Genomic DNA, 17143 nt, shown 5'->3' with positions numbered 1-17143 from the left:
TTCTTCAGCCTGTTTCTTTCTTTTCTCAAAATTTTCTTCCCCTCTACATGTTGCCTACAAACACAATCAATAAATCAGTCAATAATGATGATAAATGGATATGATGGTATAACAGGGGAAAGAACACAGGGAAAAGGATGAAAGAAATCAGGGCTCTGTAGAAGGGTAAAAATGAATCCGGTTGATAGCTGCCAAAACAGCGAGCAGCCAGGTTTATCAGTCAGTAAAACTATCACATGGAACCTAAACAACTAATAGTACTTTTATTAACTACACTTTTAATTTTCTAACACTTTGTAACACTCAGCCTAGTCATTTTCTAAAACTCTTAACTGTTGCTCTACCTTCTTTTTTCCTGTCTCTACATTTTTTCTCCATCTCTGGCGTTCATTTTGCAGATATTTCTCCCTTTTTTCAGGATCAGCTTTTAGGCGTGCACGATACTGCCTCTGCCTTTCTGTCACTGTTGTCGGTGCCATCACAGACTCATAGATGTCTGTAGATGTTTAAATTGATATCAATAAATCAAACATTCTTTCAGAGCAATTTAAGTCCATGAGGGACATGACAAAATAGGTGGTGTCAACTGAAAAAAAAAGATCATTTCTAATATAAAGATAAAATGTATGTCATGGTTTCAAACTTTATTAAAGGAGACATTTCAATTGATACAAAAAACTTTTAAAAATAGATTTTGGTGACCCAATAGATAAAATACACTTACAAGGGTCAGAGGGACTCAAATCATAGCGGTTTCGTGGAATGACTCGTATATTGATGATCTTGTGGTCTTTTAGCTTCAGAGATCAGCAATATAGCAGAAGTGGAAGGACATGTGAGTATGGTGGTTTCATCTCTACCAGTCTCGCGGAGGAAACTGCTAAAGATGCTGAACAGCAGAGGGTGATTGCTCATCTTCGGCAAAGGTGGATCGAAGGCAAGTGTTCACAATATTTTCCAATAAGGGCAGAACTGAATGTGGTTGAGGGCATGCTGTTGCGAAAAAACAGATTTGTCATTCCAATGATTTGTCAATGAACCGCACTAACAATTCCACCAGGATTCGTTTTAATCGAACCAGACATGCCAGGTGTAAACACACCCTTAGTGTGGTTCAATGGAATAAGTTTGAACGCTGCCACCCGTACCCTGGTGCGCACCCAACAAGCAGACCGCTGAAAGGATGGGTCTCTGTCCACTTCTAAACGAACTCGAGATCTAGTGCGGTTCGAATGATATATGAACACAACACGGAATAAAGACATGTATAGAAAACCAAAAACAGGAAGATGCGACCCTAAAAAGGACAGAATGCTTACGCATACCTGTTTTTTCTTGTCATAGTCGTGATGTTGCCATCACAGTTCGGTACAGGCATCAGAACTGCGTCTCCTCGCAGCAGATCTGCGTTTGTGTTTGTGATGGAGGGATTCCTGACGCTGTTTTGACTCATTTACACGTTGTATAAGCTCTTCACGAGTTCTCAGCTGGTCAAAATACCATCATATGTAGGCTACGCACATACAACGAGCGCATTTATCCCAGCGCACGGCATTGTTTTGGATGTTCGTTTAGTTCTGTCTCAAAATAGGCAACACGTCATTAAAGCCGACCAATCAGGTTGTGAACGTGTCCTTTTGCCTTTAGGTTTGGCGATAAAAAATGCCAATCTGAACGCTAAGTGGACCAGGATAAATATATATATATATATTTTTTTTGTACCGACCAAACAAACCAAGCAAACCGAACAACAATGTGAACACACCCTAAGTGAACCGAACATGTCCCCTCCCGGTCACCGTACTTTGCAGACTCTGCTGTGCGCTTTCATGTGTTTTGGAGGAGGCATGTCTTTGGAGACTTTGGGCCGGTTCACACAGAACGGCCGTGTCCCAAATGGCACCCTAAACACTCACGGTCTTCCTACGAGTCTGCTGCACTTTCTTTATGTAACGCCGCTTCGACTGTTGGGAAGAAGTCTCCTGCGGCGCTCGCTTCAGTGCAGGCTCGACAAAAGTGCGCACCGAGGGCACAAATCGACCGCAAAGGGGGGCGTTAGCGAGCCCCCTTCTGAAACCTAAAATGACAAATGGTACACCCTACTAATGGACTTAAAGCAACACCAAGTAACTTTTCCTCTGCGATCGCCCTACAGGTTGGAAGCGGAATTGTCCATTACTGCTGTCGTAAATAATTAAGCCTACCGCATCCTACTCTCTGTTTATCCAGCACCGGCTTTGGAATCATGATGACAATTCAAAAGCTACCCGGCTGCTAGGTATCTTACATGTAGTTGTTGTAGTCTACTGTCGAGTACGCTCCACCTATCGGCAATTGTAACGCTTGCCGTAAAGCAAGTCAAATTTGTAGTTTTCTTACGTCTCATTTGGACTACAGAAACGCGACCCGATCTGGCAATCTTACATAGCGTGGATATATCAGATAAAGGACCGCAAAGCGGTGGCATAAGTGCATTTCACCATGTCACGACTTGATGAACCACTGAAACGATTTTGAAAACATTATTTTAAGGTAAAAAATCGTACTTAGTGTTGCTTTAACGGACACGCGAACATGGCAGCCATTGTAAGTCCACAAGGCTGCACGTGCACATGAAGTGTGCCATTTGGGACAGGGCCAACGTGATTTTGTAGTTAGAAACGCAAGACGCAGGTCGGTGGAACAAAAAAACCCCGCAAGGTCTAGAGCCGCGCTTTTAGAATGCCGTGTCATGTGCGAGACTGCAAAAGGCGTGAGCGCAATGGCTAAAGAGTTTGGCCGACATTGAAAAACAATGGAAAGCTATCCTCTCTGAAATTACCTACCCTATATTACTGATAACTTGCTGTATAAAAACAACAGAAGTCTATGCAATGTATTTAGACAGGCTCAAGCTAAGTAGGCGTGTGTGTTGTTTGTGGTTTACTTTTTCAAAATAACGTTTATTTAAAACGGCAGTTAAAAATGTGTTAAAACCATATTTAAGCTTTTTACAACAGACAACAATTGTCATGTACTTGTGTACAAAGTCATGCACAATCTCCACAGAAACTTCAATGTTTTACTGAAAAGCAGCTGTACATTCACCCGATGATACTTCAAAACACATCTCAAAATATTCAGTGGAGATAATATGCAGCATCCTTACCTACAATACATCTCTTCTCATCTCACTTCATGAGGTAGTATTTATATATAGCAGATTAACACTTCAAGTTGAACAGTATGGGTATTTTATGCAGTCAGACATTCAAGGTAATGATTAAAACAACATTAGAACAGAACAATAATTAATTAGGAGAAAGCACGGCATGTTTAGTCCTGGAATAAATAATCTATAAGGATAAAATGAAGCTGAATACCTGCTTTTGTCTTTCCTGAAATCTCTCAATAATATGTATATAATATAATTAATATAAATCTCACTAAGACCCATTTCTTAATACTTAAGTCACTTCTTCAAAACTCTTTACACAAACTATCAAAACAATTAGATATTAGGAATAATTTTGTACTGTAATGTAAACATGGACCATGTAACATACTGCAGTGAATTATAAACATTCTTAAATGTCATTCTTTTTTCTTTCTTTTTTTTTTTACAAAAGAATTGCACGATGCTGCCTGTTGTCATTGTTTTGACATCATTGTTTTATGAGTGACAAAGTGTGTTTGTTGGTTGAAAACCTTTGCTAGTGTTATGGAAGAATGTGTTGATTTGAGACATGTATGAAGTGTTTTGGTAGTTTTAGAGCATTTTGAATGTGAAATGAACTGCTGAGCCGAGATGAAAGTCGATTAGGAGAACTGTGTGAAGAAAAAGTGACCCAAGTATTGAGAAATGGGTCCTAGCAATTGTAAAAAACAAATGGATATACATTTCTAATATGTATTCTATTTAAAATTTCAATTTATCCGTTATTCAAGATTTGCATATTTACATCAGAATATGGTTAAACTTCAGCCATGGCAAGCCATGGTTCACAAAAGCAGTAAACGTTCTTTCTTAAGATAAGAATTATCTATGACGTATAAAGCTCCTTCTTTGGGATTGTTAAGTAATCATATGTCAGACTTTGTCTTCTTGGTATGAACACATTTACAGATATGTAAAGATAAAATGTAATAGTTCTATTAGTTACTAAGTTATTCTAAATACACCCGTCTATTGTTGATGGCTGGATGATTGTGGTGGCAGAGGTGGGCTGTATGGTGGAGGAGGCACGTACGCCTCCATCTCTGAGTCTGGAGCCACTCGAACATCAGAAATATTGAATTTATAGCTGGCCTGTAAAACAAAACATGATATTAAGTTAAAAACAGCATTACAACATAGAGATTTACATTCTGTGGATAAAACCAGCCAAAGCTGTCCTAAGCTGCTCATAGCTGGTTCAAGCTAGTGTCCATATCTAACCTGCTGAAAAGGGCTAAAACCAGCCAACAGACTGGGAGACCAGCCAAGACCAGTTCAGCTGTTTTCTTTTCTGACGGGCGGGCAGGTGGATGGACAGACATAGATAGATAGATAGATAGATAGATAGATAGATAGATAGATAGATAGATAGATAGATAGATAGATAGATAGATAGATAGATAGATAGATAGATAGATAGATAGATAGATAGATAGATAGATAGAAAGACAATGATGGACAGATAGATAGACAAATAGATAGATAGACAGATAGATAGATAGATAGATAGACAGACAGACAATGATGGACAGATAGATAGATAGATAGACATACAGAGATATATATATAGATATAGATAGACAGCCAGACAGACGGACAATGATGGACAGACAGATACAGACAGACAGACAGATAGATAGATAGATAGATAGATAGATAGATAGATAGATAGATAGATAGATAGATAGATAGACAATGATGAACAGATAGACAGACAGATAAATAGATAGACAGATAGATAGATAGATAGATAGATAGATAGATAGATAGATAGATAGATAGATAGATAGATAGATAGATAGATAGATAGATAGACAGACAGACAATGATGGAGAGATAGATAGATAGATAGACAGACAGACAGATAGATAGATAGACATACAGATATATATATATATATATATATATATAGATAGACAGACAGACAGACAGACAATGATGGACACTGGACAGACAGATACAGATGAATAGACAGACAATGATGGACAGACAGGCAGACAGACAGACAGATACAGATGAACAGACATACAGACAGACAGACAGACAGATAGATAGATAGATAGATAGATAGATAGATAGATAGATAGATAGATAGATAGATAGATAGATAGATAGATAGATAGATAGATAGATAGATAGATAGATAGATAGATAGATAGATGGCAGATGAACAGAGAGACAGATGACATGGATGAACGGAGGGACAGACAGATAGATAGATGACAGACTGAGAGAGATATTATGGACAGACTGACAGAGAGATGACGGATGGACAGACTGACAAAGAGATGATGGACAAACTGACAGAGAGATGATGGACAGACTGACAGAGAGATGACGGATGGACAGATGTACCTCTGCATATGTTGGCGGTGGACACACTAGCTCGTATGGTGGTGGTGTGTACATGTCTTCATGGGGGTCTGTCTCGTCTCGTTCATCTCTCTCTTCTCTCGTGTGAATGGGATTTGGAATCACATAGATATGGTCGCTGTCTGACAGGTCGAGGTCTAAGTCTGTGTCTGAGGCTTTCCTGCAGAATTTGCAGCAGTATCTCAGTATACACAGACTCACAGTCAGAGCCAGGAGCGGGGTCAGCAGCGTCCTACATCACGAGACAAACAGCTTTTAGTTTGATGTAGTGCCTACATTTACAATGATTTTATGAAGAGTGTTGCTCTTACTGGAGATAATAGAATATATATTCTTCAGCCATTGAATCGGCCTGGAATGTCTGCAGAGGAATATTAGATATTAATTACTGTACATCTGTAAGTGATCAGAACAAGCTGTGTAAAATGCATTTGATTCAATGATGTGACGATCACTTTTGGTGTTTATTTATTAAAAAGTTCTGCTAATAGAGGCAGTGACTTGAATGCATGTCGTCTACAAGTTTTGATCATTTTTTAAAGTCTTCAAGTAAAAAAATAGTGGTAGCATCATCCTGAGATTGTGATTTTATGAAGATAAAAGTCTCTGTAAAAGGCTGAAATTACTGGGCAAAAAAATAGTTTCACATATATCTAAAAATAATCTTCGTTAATTTGTAAAAAAAAAAAAAAAAAAAAAAACTACTACTAATAAATTGTGTGTGTGTGTATATATATATAGTTATATTATTTTCTACTCACTATATTACTGTACTGTTAGATGTTTTATTTATTTAGTTATTTTCTTAAATCATTATTTAATTCAATATTATATACATCTAAATATCCTCAAAAAATCCTTTTAATAACTACAAGACTGAATTTGTGTTTCATGATCTTAAAAACCTTTTGATCTAAAGGATTCATTTAAATGATGGACATTACTTTTGTAGACAAATATAAATTATGCCTATACAAACTGCTACACAAAATAAAAAATAAAAATGAAATGGATGAGTTGGAGTGGATAGCGAAGGAACTCCATCAATTTGTTTAAAATGCATCCAAACCCTCCATAACGACATGCTTTACATAACCTTAAACAAGTTTCATGACCACCACTGAATTCATACTTGGTCTAAATTCTCTTTCAGGAACTTGTAAATTCTTAAAAAGTATGTTTTCACATTAAAGTATTTTTTAGAAATGTCATACTCACAATAGTTGTATGTCATCAGACCCAAACCTGAAGAAAGTGGAACTCAAAGTCAGTCAGGCTGTACAGTACGTGGGCTCTAACAGTGAGTGTAACCTCTGAGTCTGACGTCCGTTGAGGACTTTGAGCTGGACACAGTCATCCGGGGCTGGGTTTGTAAACACCAGGCTTTGCGCCATTCAGAACTGAGAATGACTTTTCATTTCCAGTTCATTTCCTCACTTTGAATTGAGACATCACAGGATGCAGACTTTTCATTCCAATTTTTAATCAACAGAACTACAATCAAAATGGAAAACTGTTGTTTTAAATACATTTCATTTTTTAATTATATCGATAATCAGCGTTTCAATCAATGGAAATGTGTAACTTTACATATATCATATTTCATAACTCATTTCAGTTTATGGCTCATGGTGGAAGGAGACTTCACTTCCCACAATGCTCTAGTTTACTGAACATATATTGTGTAATCAATATTTTCTATTTATTTTGAGACCTGAAAACAAAGCAGTGGACATTTCTGGTGCTTCATGTAAAAACTAAAGTCTGTTTTAATAGTATTGATCTTATTTGAATGAAATATCCGTTGAGAAAAAATATTCTACATATCAAGAGAACAAACAGTCAATGTTTAACCACTAAACTAGCACTGGACTAATGAAACAATGAGTTTCGTGCACGTTTTCAACATCCCGGTCAGCATGTGGCATATTTCATTAAAATTCACACTCGTTAAGTGAGAGAGAACCAATTTCATAAATTGTCTGGTAAATTTTAAGTCTCCTCTCCTTTGATAAATAATGCATTTGATGCTTTCATACGAAAGCCAATAAATGTCTCACTCCAAAAACAACGTCCCAGACAGAATAGAATGAACCAAGTGTTGAAATAAATTGTCAAATGCATACTCAGCATCAGATTCATAAACATGAAACATTTTAAAGTCCCCCTGTGGTGAAAATCAAGCTTTTAATGTTGTTTATATGTGGTGTTTTGAAAATGCTTTAAGACAAACCGTGTGCAAATTCAGTCAACATCATTGCTGAGTATTTTCTCCTTAAGACTGCAGTGAACCAAAGACAGATCAGTTCGAAGCTGTTTCTGATGTCACAAACAACCTTGTAACCAATCACATCAACGAGTGGATCTCTGAGCTGGTGTGAGTGAGTGGAGGCGGGGCTAGTTTGCATATTCATAGAACCACGTATACTAAATGAGGCAAGGGTGTAGAGTTACATTCAAGCTATTTTAAGGCATGAAATTTTGTTGTTTTTTTCAAGGAAAAAACTTTTTGTGATCAAAGATGAGTTTTAAGCAATACGATTTTTGACTACAGGGGGACTTTAAAGCTTGCCCTTTATCTTTGTCTTAAATTGAGTTCTGCACTGACAGTGGAGGTCTATGGCAACTTGTGTTCGCCACAAAATAAAAAAGGGAATTGTGACTTTTTATCTCGCAATTCTGACTATTTCTTACAATTGCTAGTTTATATCTCACAATTTGGACTTTTTCAATTGTGAGTTTATAGCTCACCATTTCCGTTCAATTGTGAGCTATAAACACAATTGCAAGAAATAAAATTAGAATAACAATTGTTAGTTATAACAAATAGTGAGATAAGAACTCAATTGCGAGAAAGAAAGCCAGAATTGTGAGATAAAGCTTTTTTATTCTGTGGCAAAAACAAGCTGCAATTGAGGTCTATGGGACAATCAACTTTGGGAATTGTAAATGCATTTCTACAAAGTGGAAAGAAAAAACGATCATGCTACGTGAGAAACAATTTATTTTTTAATACATTTGGGTGATGACAATAAAGCAACTTAAAGACAAAAAAAGAAAACTGCAGATTATAGAGTCTAATGTTTACTTCCAGAGTTTCTTGATGGACATGTTTTTCTCACTGTCTTTCTGCATCACCTGTGAAAATATAGTAAATGATAAATTAAGAGATATCCATGAAAACAAATGGTTCTAATATTAGGATTGGCAGGTTGAAATATTGTACAAAAAGCACAAATCGGAAAAAAACAACAACATGTTTTCTTCAGTACCTTGGCCACTGCCATTTCAAAATCCTCTTGGGTAACGTGGACTCTCCTCTCTCTCAGGGCGTACATCCCTGCCTCTGTGCAGACACCCTGTCAGACAAGCACAAATAAAAACTGATTTCAGCACTGCTCCTCCTGAATAAGTGCCGCAGAACTGACTGGGAATGATCCTGTGACCTCACCTTGACCTCAGCACCAGACGCTCCTGGCATCAGCTCCGCAATCTTGCGCAGGTTAATGCCACGTGTCAGGTTCATTTTACGGGAGTGGATCTTCAAAATGTCCAAACGGGCCTGCAGAGAACAAAACAACACTATGAGGCTACTAGTATTTATGCCTTCAATATTAGAGAGTCATACATTACAAGAATGTCAGAAGTATCAGTATTTCAGAATCAAGATTAGGGCTATCACTAAAGATTATTTTGGTAATCAGAATCCGCCGATTATTTTGACGATTAATCCGATTTCTTTTTGTGGTAATGAAAATAGACCTACGCACACATTAGCCTTTAAAATGACTTAAAATACATATATACTAACAATGACTCAACAATAATTGGTTCAAATAAAGCATCAAAATCAAGTAATCATGGTTTTATAGAACAACACTGTTAAAATACATAATATAAACAATCATGTTATGTATTATAACAAATGTGTGCAGAGGGCGCCGACGGCCTGGTGTTGTTACACTTTACAGCAGATCAAATCCTTGTTTAGTATTGGCCATTGGACATTTAGTTCTTAATCTTTAATATTAACAAGAATATGTGGACATCAAAACATGCAAACTCAGAGCGAGGACATAAACTTGTATTTTGAAATCGCGATGAACAGTTTGCATATTTAGGAACATACTTATGTATTCTCCTGTGTTGGAGTAGGTTACTTGACAAGGGTAAATTGCAAGCAAGGATTTTTTTTTTTTAAATCAAGTACTTGAATTTAATCGAGGAATCGTGACAGCCATAATCAAGATGATAGAGAAAATGTAAAAATATGTAACAATCCCAGTTTACCGCTTCATTGGGAGGGGGAAATTCAATCTTCCGGTCAATGCGGCCTGGTCGAAGAAGCGCAGAGTCTAGAATATCAATACGGTTTGTTGCCATGATAACCTGAGGGAAACAAGAAAATATTTAGTAAATTCATACATTTCGTATAGAAAAATGATAAAAACACAGCAGGAGCAAAGCATAACAATGGCATAGGTGTAAGTTTGGTCACAACACCCCTGGTGGTGATGATTGGAAAGTTCAATGAGTATGTGGTCTGTAACGGTCACTTTGTGCATTTATGGTAATCTGAGGTAAAATGAGAACTACCATGCGCGTATCAGTTATAGATTTGACAGGTGAGGAGAAGAGATAACCGCTCGACCGACTTTTGTACTCTTTCGTTTATTTCCTTTTATATTGTGACCAAAGTTGGATGTTTGTGTATACTTTTTCTCAGTCGATCCCCATGTATGCGGACGAGTGTGACGTTTAAGTCATTTTATTAAACACGGGGAAAATACGCCATCTCTCGTCTCTCGTGCATCTTTTCCTCCGACACCTGTTGTTTTTCGCTCTCTGGGCAACATCTTAACTTTGCAACTTTGCATTACAGGTGCTGCAAACAAATGTATTTAGTACTTGGGCATGTGAGCAGCTAAAGACATGAGTAATGTAGTGGATGAAACCACACCACTCATTCACACGCAAAATAAGCAGACTTCCCATTTAAATAGCAATCTTTTTGCACTTTAATATTCATTCACTACAACCCTACACAAGCTTACAGGCCCTACTTTTGATTTATTCAACCAAAATGTGACAAAATCTATGACTTTCAGCGTTATACTGTAAATTCCATTTTTATGACTGGATTCTGCTATTCATCACATCGTGGAAATCATAGATCTCTAAATAAGATGTATGGCAAGTCTTGGAAAATGACTGATAATAATAGTATTCAAATTTCTTTGATATATAAGCTTTTAAAAACCAGAGACCTTTCATGTAAGGATCAGCACACAGTTTACAGATGTTTGCTTCTCACCTTGATGTTCTTGGTGGCCTCGAATCCGTCCAGCTGGTTGAGGAGCTCCAGCATAGTTCTCTGCACCTCACTGTCTCCTCCTGATCCGCCCTCCAGCCGAGAAGAGCCGATGGAGTCGATCTCATCCATGAAGATGATAGAGGGCGCGTGCTCCCTGGCCATGACGAACAGCTCACGCACCATTCGAGCTCCTGACAACAGAAAATATGGAGTCAAATTAGGGCAATCAATCCAGCTTGAGAAATCAGACTGTTTTTATTTTATTTATTTTTTATTTTCCTATTTCAGAGCTATCAGATGGCTTCAGAAAACTTGGAATACAGCAGATTTGTCATTTAAACTGTTTTGATTATAGGTTAATGGTGTGTGTTAGTTCTTTTTGGAGCTTGACAACCCCTGGTCAATATATGCTTTTATTATAAGGAAAACAGCAGCGAGAACATTCTCCTAACAGAAGAAAGTCATACAGTGATCGATAGTGCGAGCACTTCACTCGCATTTGCGACTAAAATTAGATGTTTTTAAAAAAAATATTAAGAAATTTGATACATAAAAAGTATTAAATATGGTGTAACAAACAACTTTAAAATCGCGATACAGCCTGATGTGACTATTAAACTTAAAAAAAAAAAAACCCTATGATTTAAAGGGCACCTATTATGCCCCTTTTCACAAGATGTAAAATAAGTCTCTGATGTCCCCAGAGTGTGTATGTGAAGTTTTACCTCAAAATACCCAACAGATCATTTTTTACAGCATGTTTAAATTGTCACTTGGGGCTCAGAAAAACGCACCGTTTTAGTGTGTATCCCTTTAAATGCAAATGAGCTGTTGCTGCCGGCAAAGAGGGCGGAGCCTCACGAGCTCATGCTCAGTGGCAGGACAATCTCATCTCAAGGAATGATAAAATTAAAACAGAAACCCTCAGTAGGGGTGCTCATTTCGACCCGGAGTCGGACAATAATGCCAACAGAGTCAGAGAATATATGCTCTATGGAAATAGAACAGGTATAGTCTAGTTTAATTACGGTTATAACTTATTTTTCATCTTGCTTTTATCCACTATAAGTACAACCCTGTTGTAGCGGACCGCGTCCGAATGATGGCCAAAAATATACTGATGGTGCTTAATAAACCGGTAAACTTTATACAGTCGTGGGCGGGGCTTGTGCAAAAGTACATCACATTGCCCCGAATCTGAGAACGGGTTGTTCTGAGACAGTGCTTATGATTGATGGGGATTTAAATATAAAAAAAAAAAAAAAAAAATGGGTGGATTTTTTATCATTATAGGGTGGTTGTATACACACACTGCCAACACACATTTATGTTCAAACGCCATGTAAAAGTGAATTTTGCATAATAGGTGCCCTTTAATTAAATAAATGCGAGCGCTACATGTTCAAAGTAAAAACAGGAAGCTTTCGTAAGTTCTAGAGGCTCCCAGTTTCAGAGCAGTTCACAATTAATGAATACCGTGCATTTATGCCAAACAAGCGATTTATGGTTTATGAATTATGACAATGTTTATTTTATGGTGTTAATAATGTAATTTGTTGTAGATGGTTGTACAAATGAGTATTTTACTGCTCTCAACTTTTTGTCGTCTTTTATATATATATATACACACACAGTATTATATGAGTGTATACACAAACAGTTTATAAAGATTAAAGCAGGGCTATAAACAGAATTATGAAATATAGTTTGAAGCATGAATATTTAAAGGTGCCATGTGGAATGTCTGCCAAAAAAATAAAATTCATACTCCGCATATTCCATACCAGATGGGGGCAGTATACCTCCAGAAAGTTGGCCTACTCTAGTCTGTTTTTTAGTTTCGGTTTGTTAATCTTCTAAAACCGTCAAATCGTCCGCTTTGTCCCGCCAAAGCCTATTTTGATCGGTGAGTGATGTAGAATATAATGACTGCTGCGCTTGACAGGGCTTATAACGAGCAGAGAGAGAGACAAACAGTCTCTCAGGTATTACTGAGAGTCTCTCAGGTATTACTGTATTACTCAGGTATTACTGGCCCCGGCCGCGCGCGCGCACTCTCACGTCTTCAAACAACACGAGCGCAGTCCTTCTGCTCTCTCTCTCCCTCGCGCATATTAATCAAATCAATTGACACGATAGTAAGGCCGCAGTTCATTTGGAGATTTTTAGAGATTAGAGACTCAATGAACAACATCTCAACACTAAATTATAAAGGCCGGTCTCATATAGACGCGATTGACATCAGGTTCAAGTACGCGACCACAAGCCGTGCGAGTTATTCGTGTACTGCAGTTTGGCTGGTGGTTATGTATGTTGCCCGCATACCGCCTCCCATGGCCGAAACTGGTATTACGACACCAGTCGGGCCGGCGCTAGTAATTTAGCATGCTAATTTAGGTTTATATCTCGGCAGCACTATAACTTGTCAATTTTTTAATGACATCATTGCACTTATTTCTTCTCATTCTTTTGATGCGTGTAGCTCATTTTTTGGATAATTTTACCTCAATTTTTACATAGGGCACCTTTAAAAACCTAGTGTACTTTTTGTATTCAAATAAATTAAATCATTTTAATTTACATCATGTAAATGTCACCTTGTATCCCTTTAAGGAAAAACACATTATTTGATACATTTTTGTTCAGTTTGAGGAGTTTTTTAATGAGATCCTAAAGTTTCCAACTCGGGAGCACATGTCCTTCTTGAAAAAAAAAATCAACAACAACCCATCATGCCTTGTAACATGAACTTGATTTGTCTGGAAGCCCACCAACCTTCTCCAATGAATTTCTGCACCAGCTCTGATCCAGACACCCTGATGAAGGTGCAGTCGGTGTGGTGGGCCACGGCTCGGGCTAACAGGGTCTTTCCTGTGCCAGGAGGTCCATACAGCAGCACACCCTGCAGACCAACACACACACATTACAAAATATGAAGCATTTCTTACATGACATGTTTGACCTGATAAGAATGTGTTATGCTATCACTTGCCTTAGGCTGTGCAATTCCTAGAGCCTCAAACAATTCTGGGTGCTTGACTGGAAGCTCAATCACTTCCTTGATCTCTTTGATTTGTTTGTCCAGCCCTCCGATCATCTCGTACGTCGAATCTGGCACTTTTTCCACCATCATCAGTGAGACGAGTGGGTCCACTTTGTTTGGGAGGATTTTGTGAAGCGTGTAACTGTCATTACGAAGTGCTACACGGCAATTTGGAGTTACCTGGAGGATATAAGAAATTAGTATACTATAAAGGTTAACAAGTTCACAAATTAGATAGAGTCTTTATTGTCCCATAGGGATAATCATTTATTACTTAAATTATTATTTATTATTAAATTAATACAAATTAGTAATCAGTCAGATTTTTTATATGTTCTTTTTTTCCGTTTAATGACGAATACCATATTTCGGATCAGTTAGAAAAAGTAGTAGTACACCTCAAGTTCAGAGGTATCATTCATGACTTTAAAACCTAGGGCTGATTGATTGGCACTTCATCGACATCACATTTTCTGCTTCTTACAATTAAGCAGGCATAATGTCCACTGTTTAGTTATCCTGAAAACTTTTATTTCTCTATTTAACATTTTCCTGCATGGGGTTGCCAGATGCCAAGAGTTTAAACCCTCCAATTCGAGCTTTTCTCTTAATTAGATGCATTTTCTGCCCAGAGCTTTACTTAGTTTTCTCAACCGGGCAATCACACAAACACAATCTCTCTGCAGTACAAAAAAATTAAAATAGCACCGATGATCTGAAAATACAACAAATATGTACACTACCGCCGGTCAAAAGTTTCAAATAATTATGCTTTTTTTTTTTTTTTTTTTGAAAAGTCTTATGTTAAAAAATATTAAGCAGCACAACTGTTTTCAACAATGATAATAAGAGATGTTTTCTTGCGCATCAAATCAGGATATCAGAATGATTTCTGAAGAATCATGTGACACTGAAGGCTGGAGTAATGATGCTGCAATATTTAATATTAAATATTTTTCTATTCAAACTTAAATCTCGATTGTGGTTGCTGAATAAATGCACTTACTCAGCCTCTGTGCCACAGTGCAAAGTCTTTTTTGTTTGAATAGAAAAATATGAACATGATTCAGAATTATTGGAATTAATAACTAAACTTTTGAGAGAAGCTTCTTGACATTTTACCAGCTTTTATAATGTAGAGGTGTGTTGATGTATATGATATAAACTAGGTAACTTTATGAGGTAAAATAAACCCTGTGTATGAGTTTATGTTCTCTTAAACTGCTCTTATGTGAAAGTGCAATAATTCTGATGAATTGTAAAAATACATTTCTCAAATGAGAACAATCATGATGGAAAGTTCAGCCTTTGTAAAACCCAAACAAAACACTTACATCATTTATATCAATGTTCTTATCCACATCCACCACAAACTTTCCTTCAGGATGCACCTAAAAACAAAGCATAAACATACATGAATAAACAATCTCAGCACTGATCGTGCTCATGAGAAAAGCAGAAAATAATGGCTGTCAAACCTTGACCAGCACTTTCTTCTTGTCCATGGCTCTCACCACCTCTCCAACATAAGAGCCCTGCTCCTGCAGTAACTGAAGCTCCTCACGCAGGAGGCGCACTAAAGGAAACAGAGCAAAACAAATCCTGTCATGTCATACTGATGATATTTATAGCATAAGCTATTTGGCATATGCATCAAATTGACATTCATAAAGTTGGTTGAAAGAGCTTTACCCTTGGCATTTAACTCGTTCCTTTGAGCCTGCAGACGTCTGAGATTTTGGCTTTTATCATTCACTGTCAACTGAGTAAAGAGACAAGCACATTTAGACACAACTAACCTTTGTGAAAAAGAAGTGCACTTGATTGTATTGAATGTGCACTTGTAGTGGAGTATGTTTTTTAAAAACTGAACTTGCAGATAATATAATATTAACCAAATAAAAAGCAATTTAAGTGTACCTAAATAAGCACACTAAAGCACATGTAAAAGTACTAGATTATAAGTTTAACTGTAGTATGTATTTTGATATTGCATTTAGAGTTCATATATTTTGAGTGTTGTTGTAAATTGCAACTTCATTACAAATGTGTAATTACAAACATATTTAAATACATTACACACAAGTTTCAATAAAAAAGTGTATTTTAGTTTGGCATACATGTACACTACACTACACTTTAACCATATTTCAAAAACAATAGAAGTAATGATAAATTTACATATAGATGTAAGTGGATCAGTCACTTTTAAGGTCAACTGGATTTAATATACATTTAAAACAAGTAATTAATACAAAAATATGATGTAATTGTAAATAAAACTTTTTGACAATGGTTTTTAATATCTACAGAATAAATTGTGTGTCAGCCAAACTACAACATTTCAAGGCTATGCTCACCTGAAGCTCCTCGATTTTAGACAGGTAATACTGTCGGAGCCCAGAGCCTCCTTTACTCTCCTCAATATCCATCTGCAAAAATTATTATTAACAATAACATCAATAACACATACAGTCAGGTTATTAATGGTCAGGTAGTGTAATCGTGTCAGGTGGAATAAAGTGATGATTCATGAGGTTTTCTTGAAATTATACATTTACCATGTTATGAAGTAACTTATAATGAGAAATTTCTCACGTTATGATTTCATGATCAAATATATGATATTTCTTAAGTATAATCAGAGATTTATTATTTTATTATTAGGCATGAAAGACTTCTGTTGTTATTATAAGTGATTTTGCAAGTAAATACGAAACATTCATAATTTGTCATGTAATATATATCCAGTTATGCCATGTTATGATCAGTCCCAGTCAGTGACAATGAGACAGCAAACTCTGCTTCATTCGGAGCTGGCGCGTTAAATTTAGCCATTTCAACTTATATTTCTAAACACTACAGTTACAGCATATTCCATCTATGAAATATGTGACGCTAACCAACAGCTAACCATACTGTTCATATTAGAAGATTTAACACATAAATAACACTTACTTGGTCAATCCCGTCCAACGCCATCTTGAACATACAAACTTCCGTTCATCAGCGGCGTTTTTCCGTTTTGTTTTCCTCGGGCAAGATGCAGAGTGAAGGAGGCGATCTCTAGCGCCACCGACAGGCTGGAGAAACCACGGTGACGGTGTGGACAGAAAAATGTGAATAATATGACTGTTCGAACCTATAATTGCTCTTGTACAGTATGTTTGCTGAATCCCTCTCATCCCCAGTCTCCATCATGCTTTGTACAATTTTA

At 36.9% G+C, this 17143-nt stretch overlaps 1 protein-coding gene across 1 annotated transcript; it reads right to left on the bottom strand.

The window, feature by feature from the left end:
• Window positions 1–8555: 8555 nt before the first annotated feature.
• On the bottom strand, window positions 8556–16917 carry psmc5 (proteasome 26S subunit, ATPase 5). The gene is made up of 12 exons (XM_056245834.1): window positions 16885–16917; window positions 16287–16358; window positions 15619–15688; window positions 15405–15502; window positions 15261–15317; window positions 13876–14106; window positions 13659–13785; window positions 10884–11074; window positions 9860–9958; window positions 9021–9131; window positions 8842–8928; window positions 8556–8707 (listed from the first exon to the last, which is right to left on the bottom strand). Exons 1-12 carry the CDS (start codon window positions 16915–16917, stop codon window positions 8654–8656), a joined length of 1230 nt encoding a protein of 409 aa, XP_056101809.1. The 3' UTR covers window positions 8556–8653.
• Window positions 16918–17143: the final 226 nt, after the last annotated feature.

The sequence above is a fragment of the Rhinichthys klamathensis genome, unplaced genomic scaffold, assembly GCF_029890125.1.
Source record: "Rhinichthys klamathensis goyatoka isolate OS25496 unplaced genomic scaffold, OSU_Roscu_1.1 h1tg000035l_1, whole genome shotgun sequence".
Classification (NCBI taxonomy): Eukaryota; Metazoa; Chordata; class Actinopteri; order Cypriniformes; family Leuciscidae; genus Rhinichthys; species Rhinichthys klamathensis.
This window is presented reverse-complemented; position numbering and strand designations above follow the sequence as displayed.

Excerpts from the sequence above, each read along its gene's own strand:
- psmc5 (XM_056245834.1), bottom strand. The coding sequence starts at position 16,917 with ATGTTCAAGATGGCGTTGGACGGGATTGACCAA. Across the intron at positions 15,318-15,404 it reads AGAAGAAAGTGCTGGTCAAG|GTGCATCCTGAAGGAAAGTT; the intron begins GTTTGACAGCCA and ends CTTTGTTTTTAG. Across the intron at positions 8,708-8,841 it reads TTGAAATGGCAGTGGCCAAG|GTGATGCAGAAAGACAGTGA; the intron begins GTACTGAAGAAA and ends ATATTTTCACAG.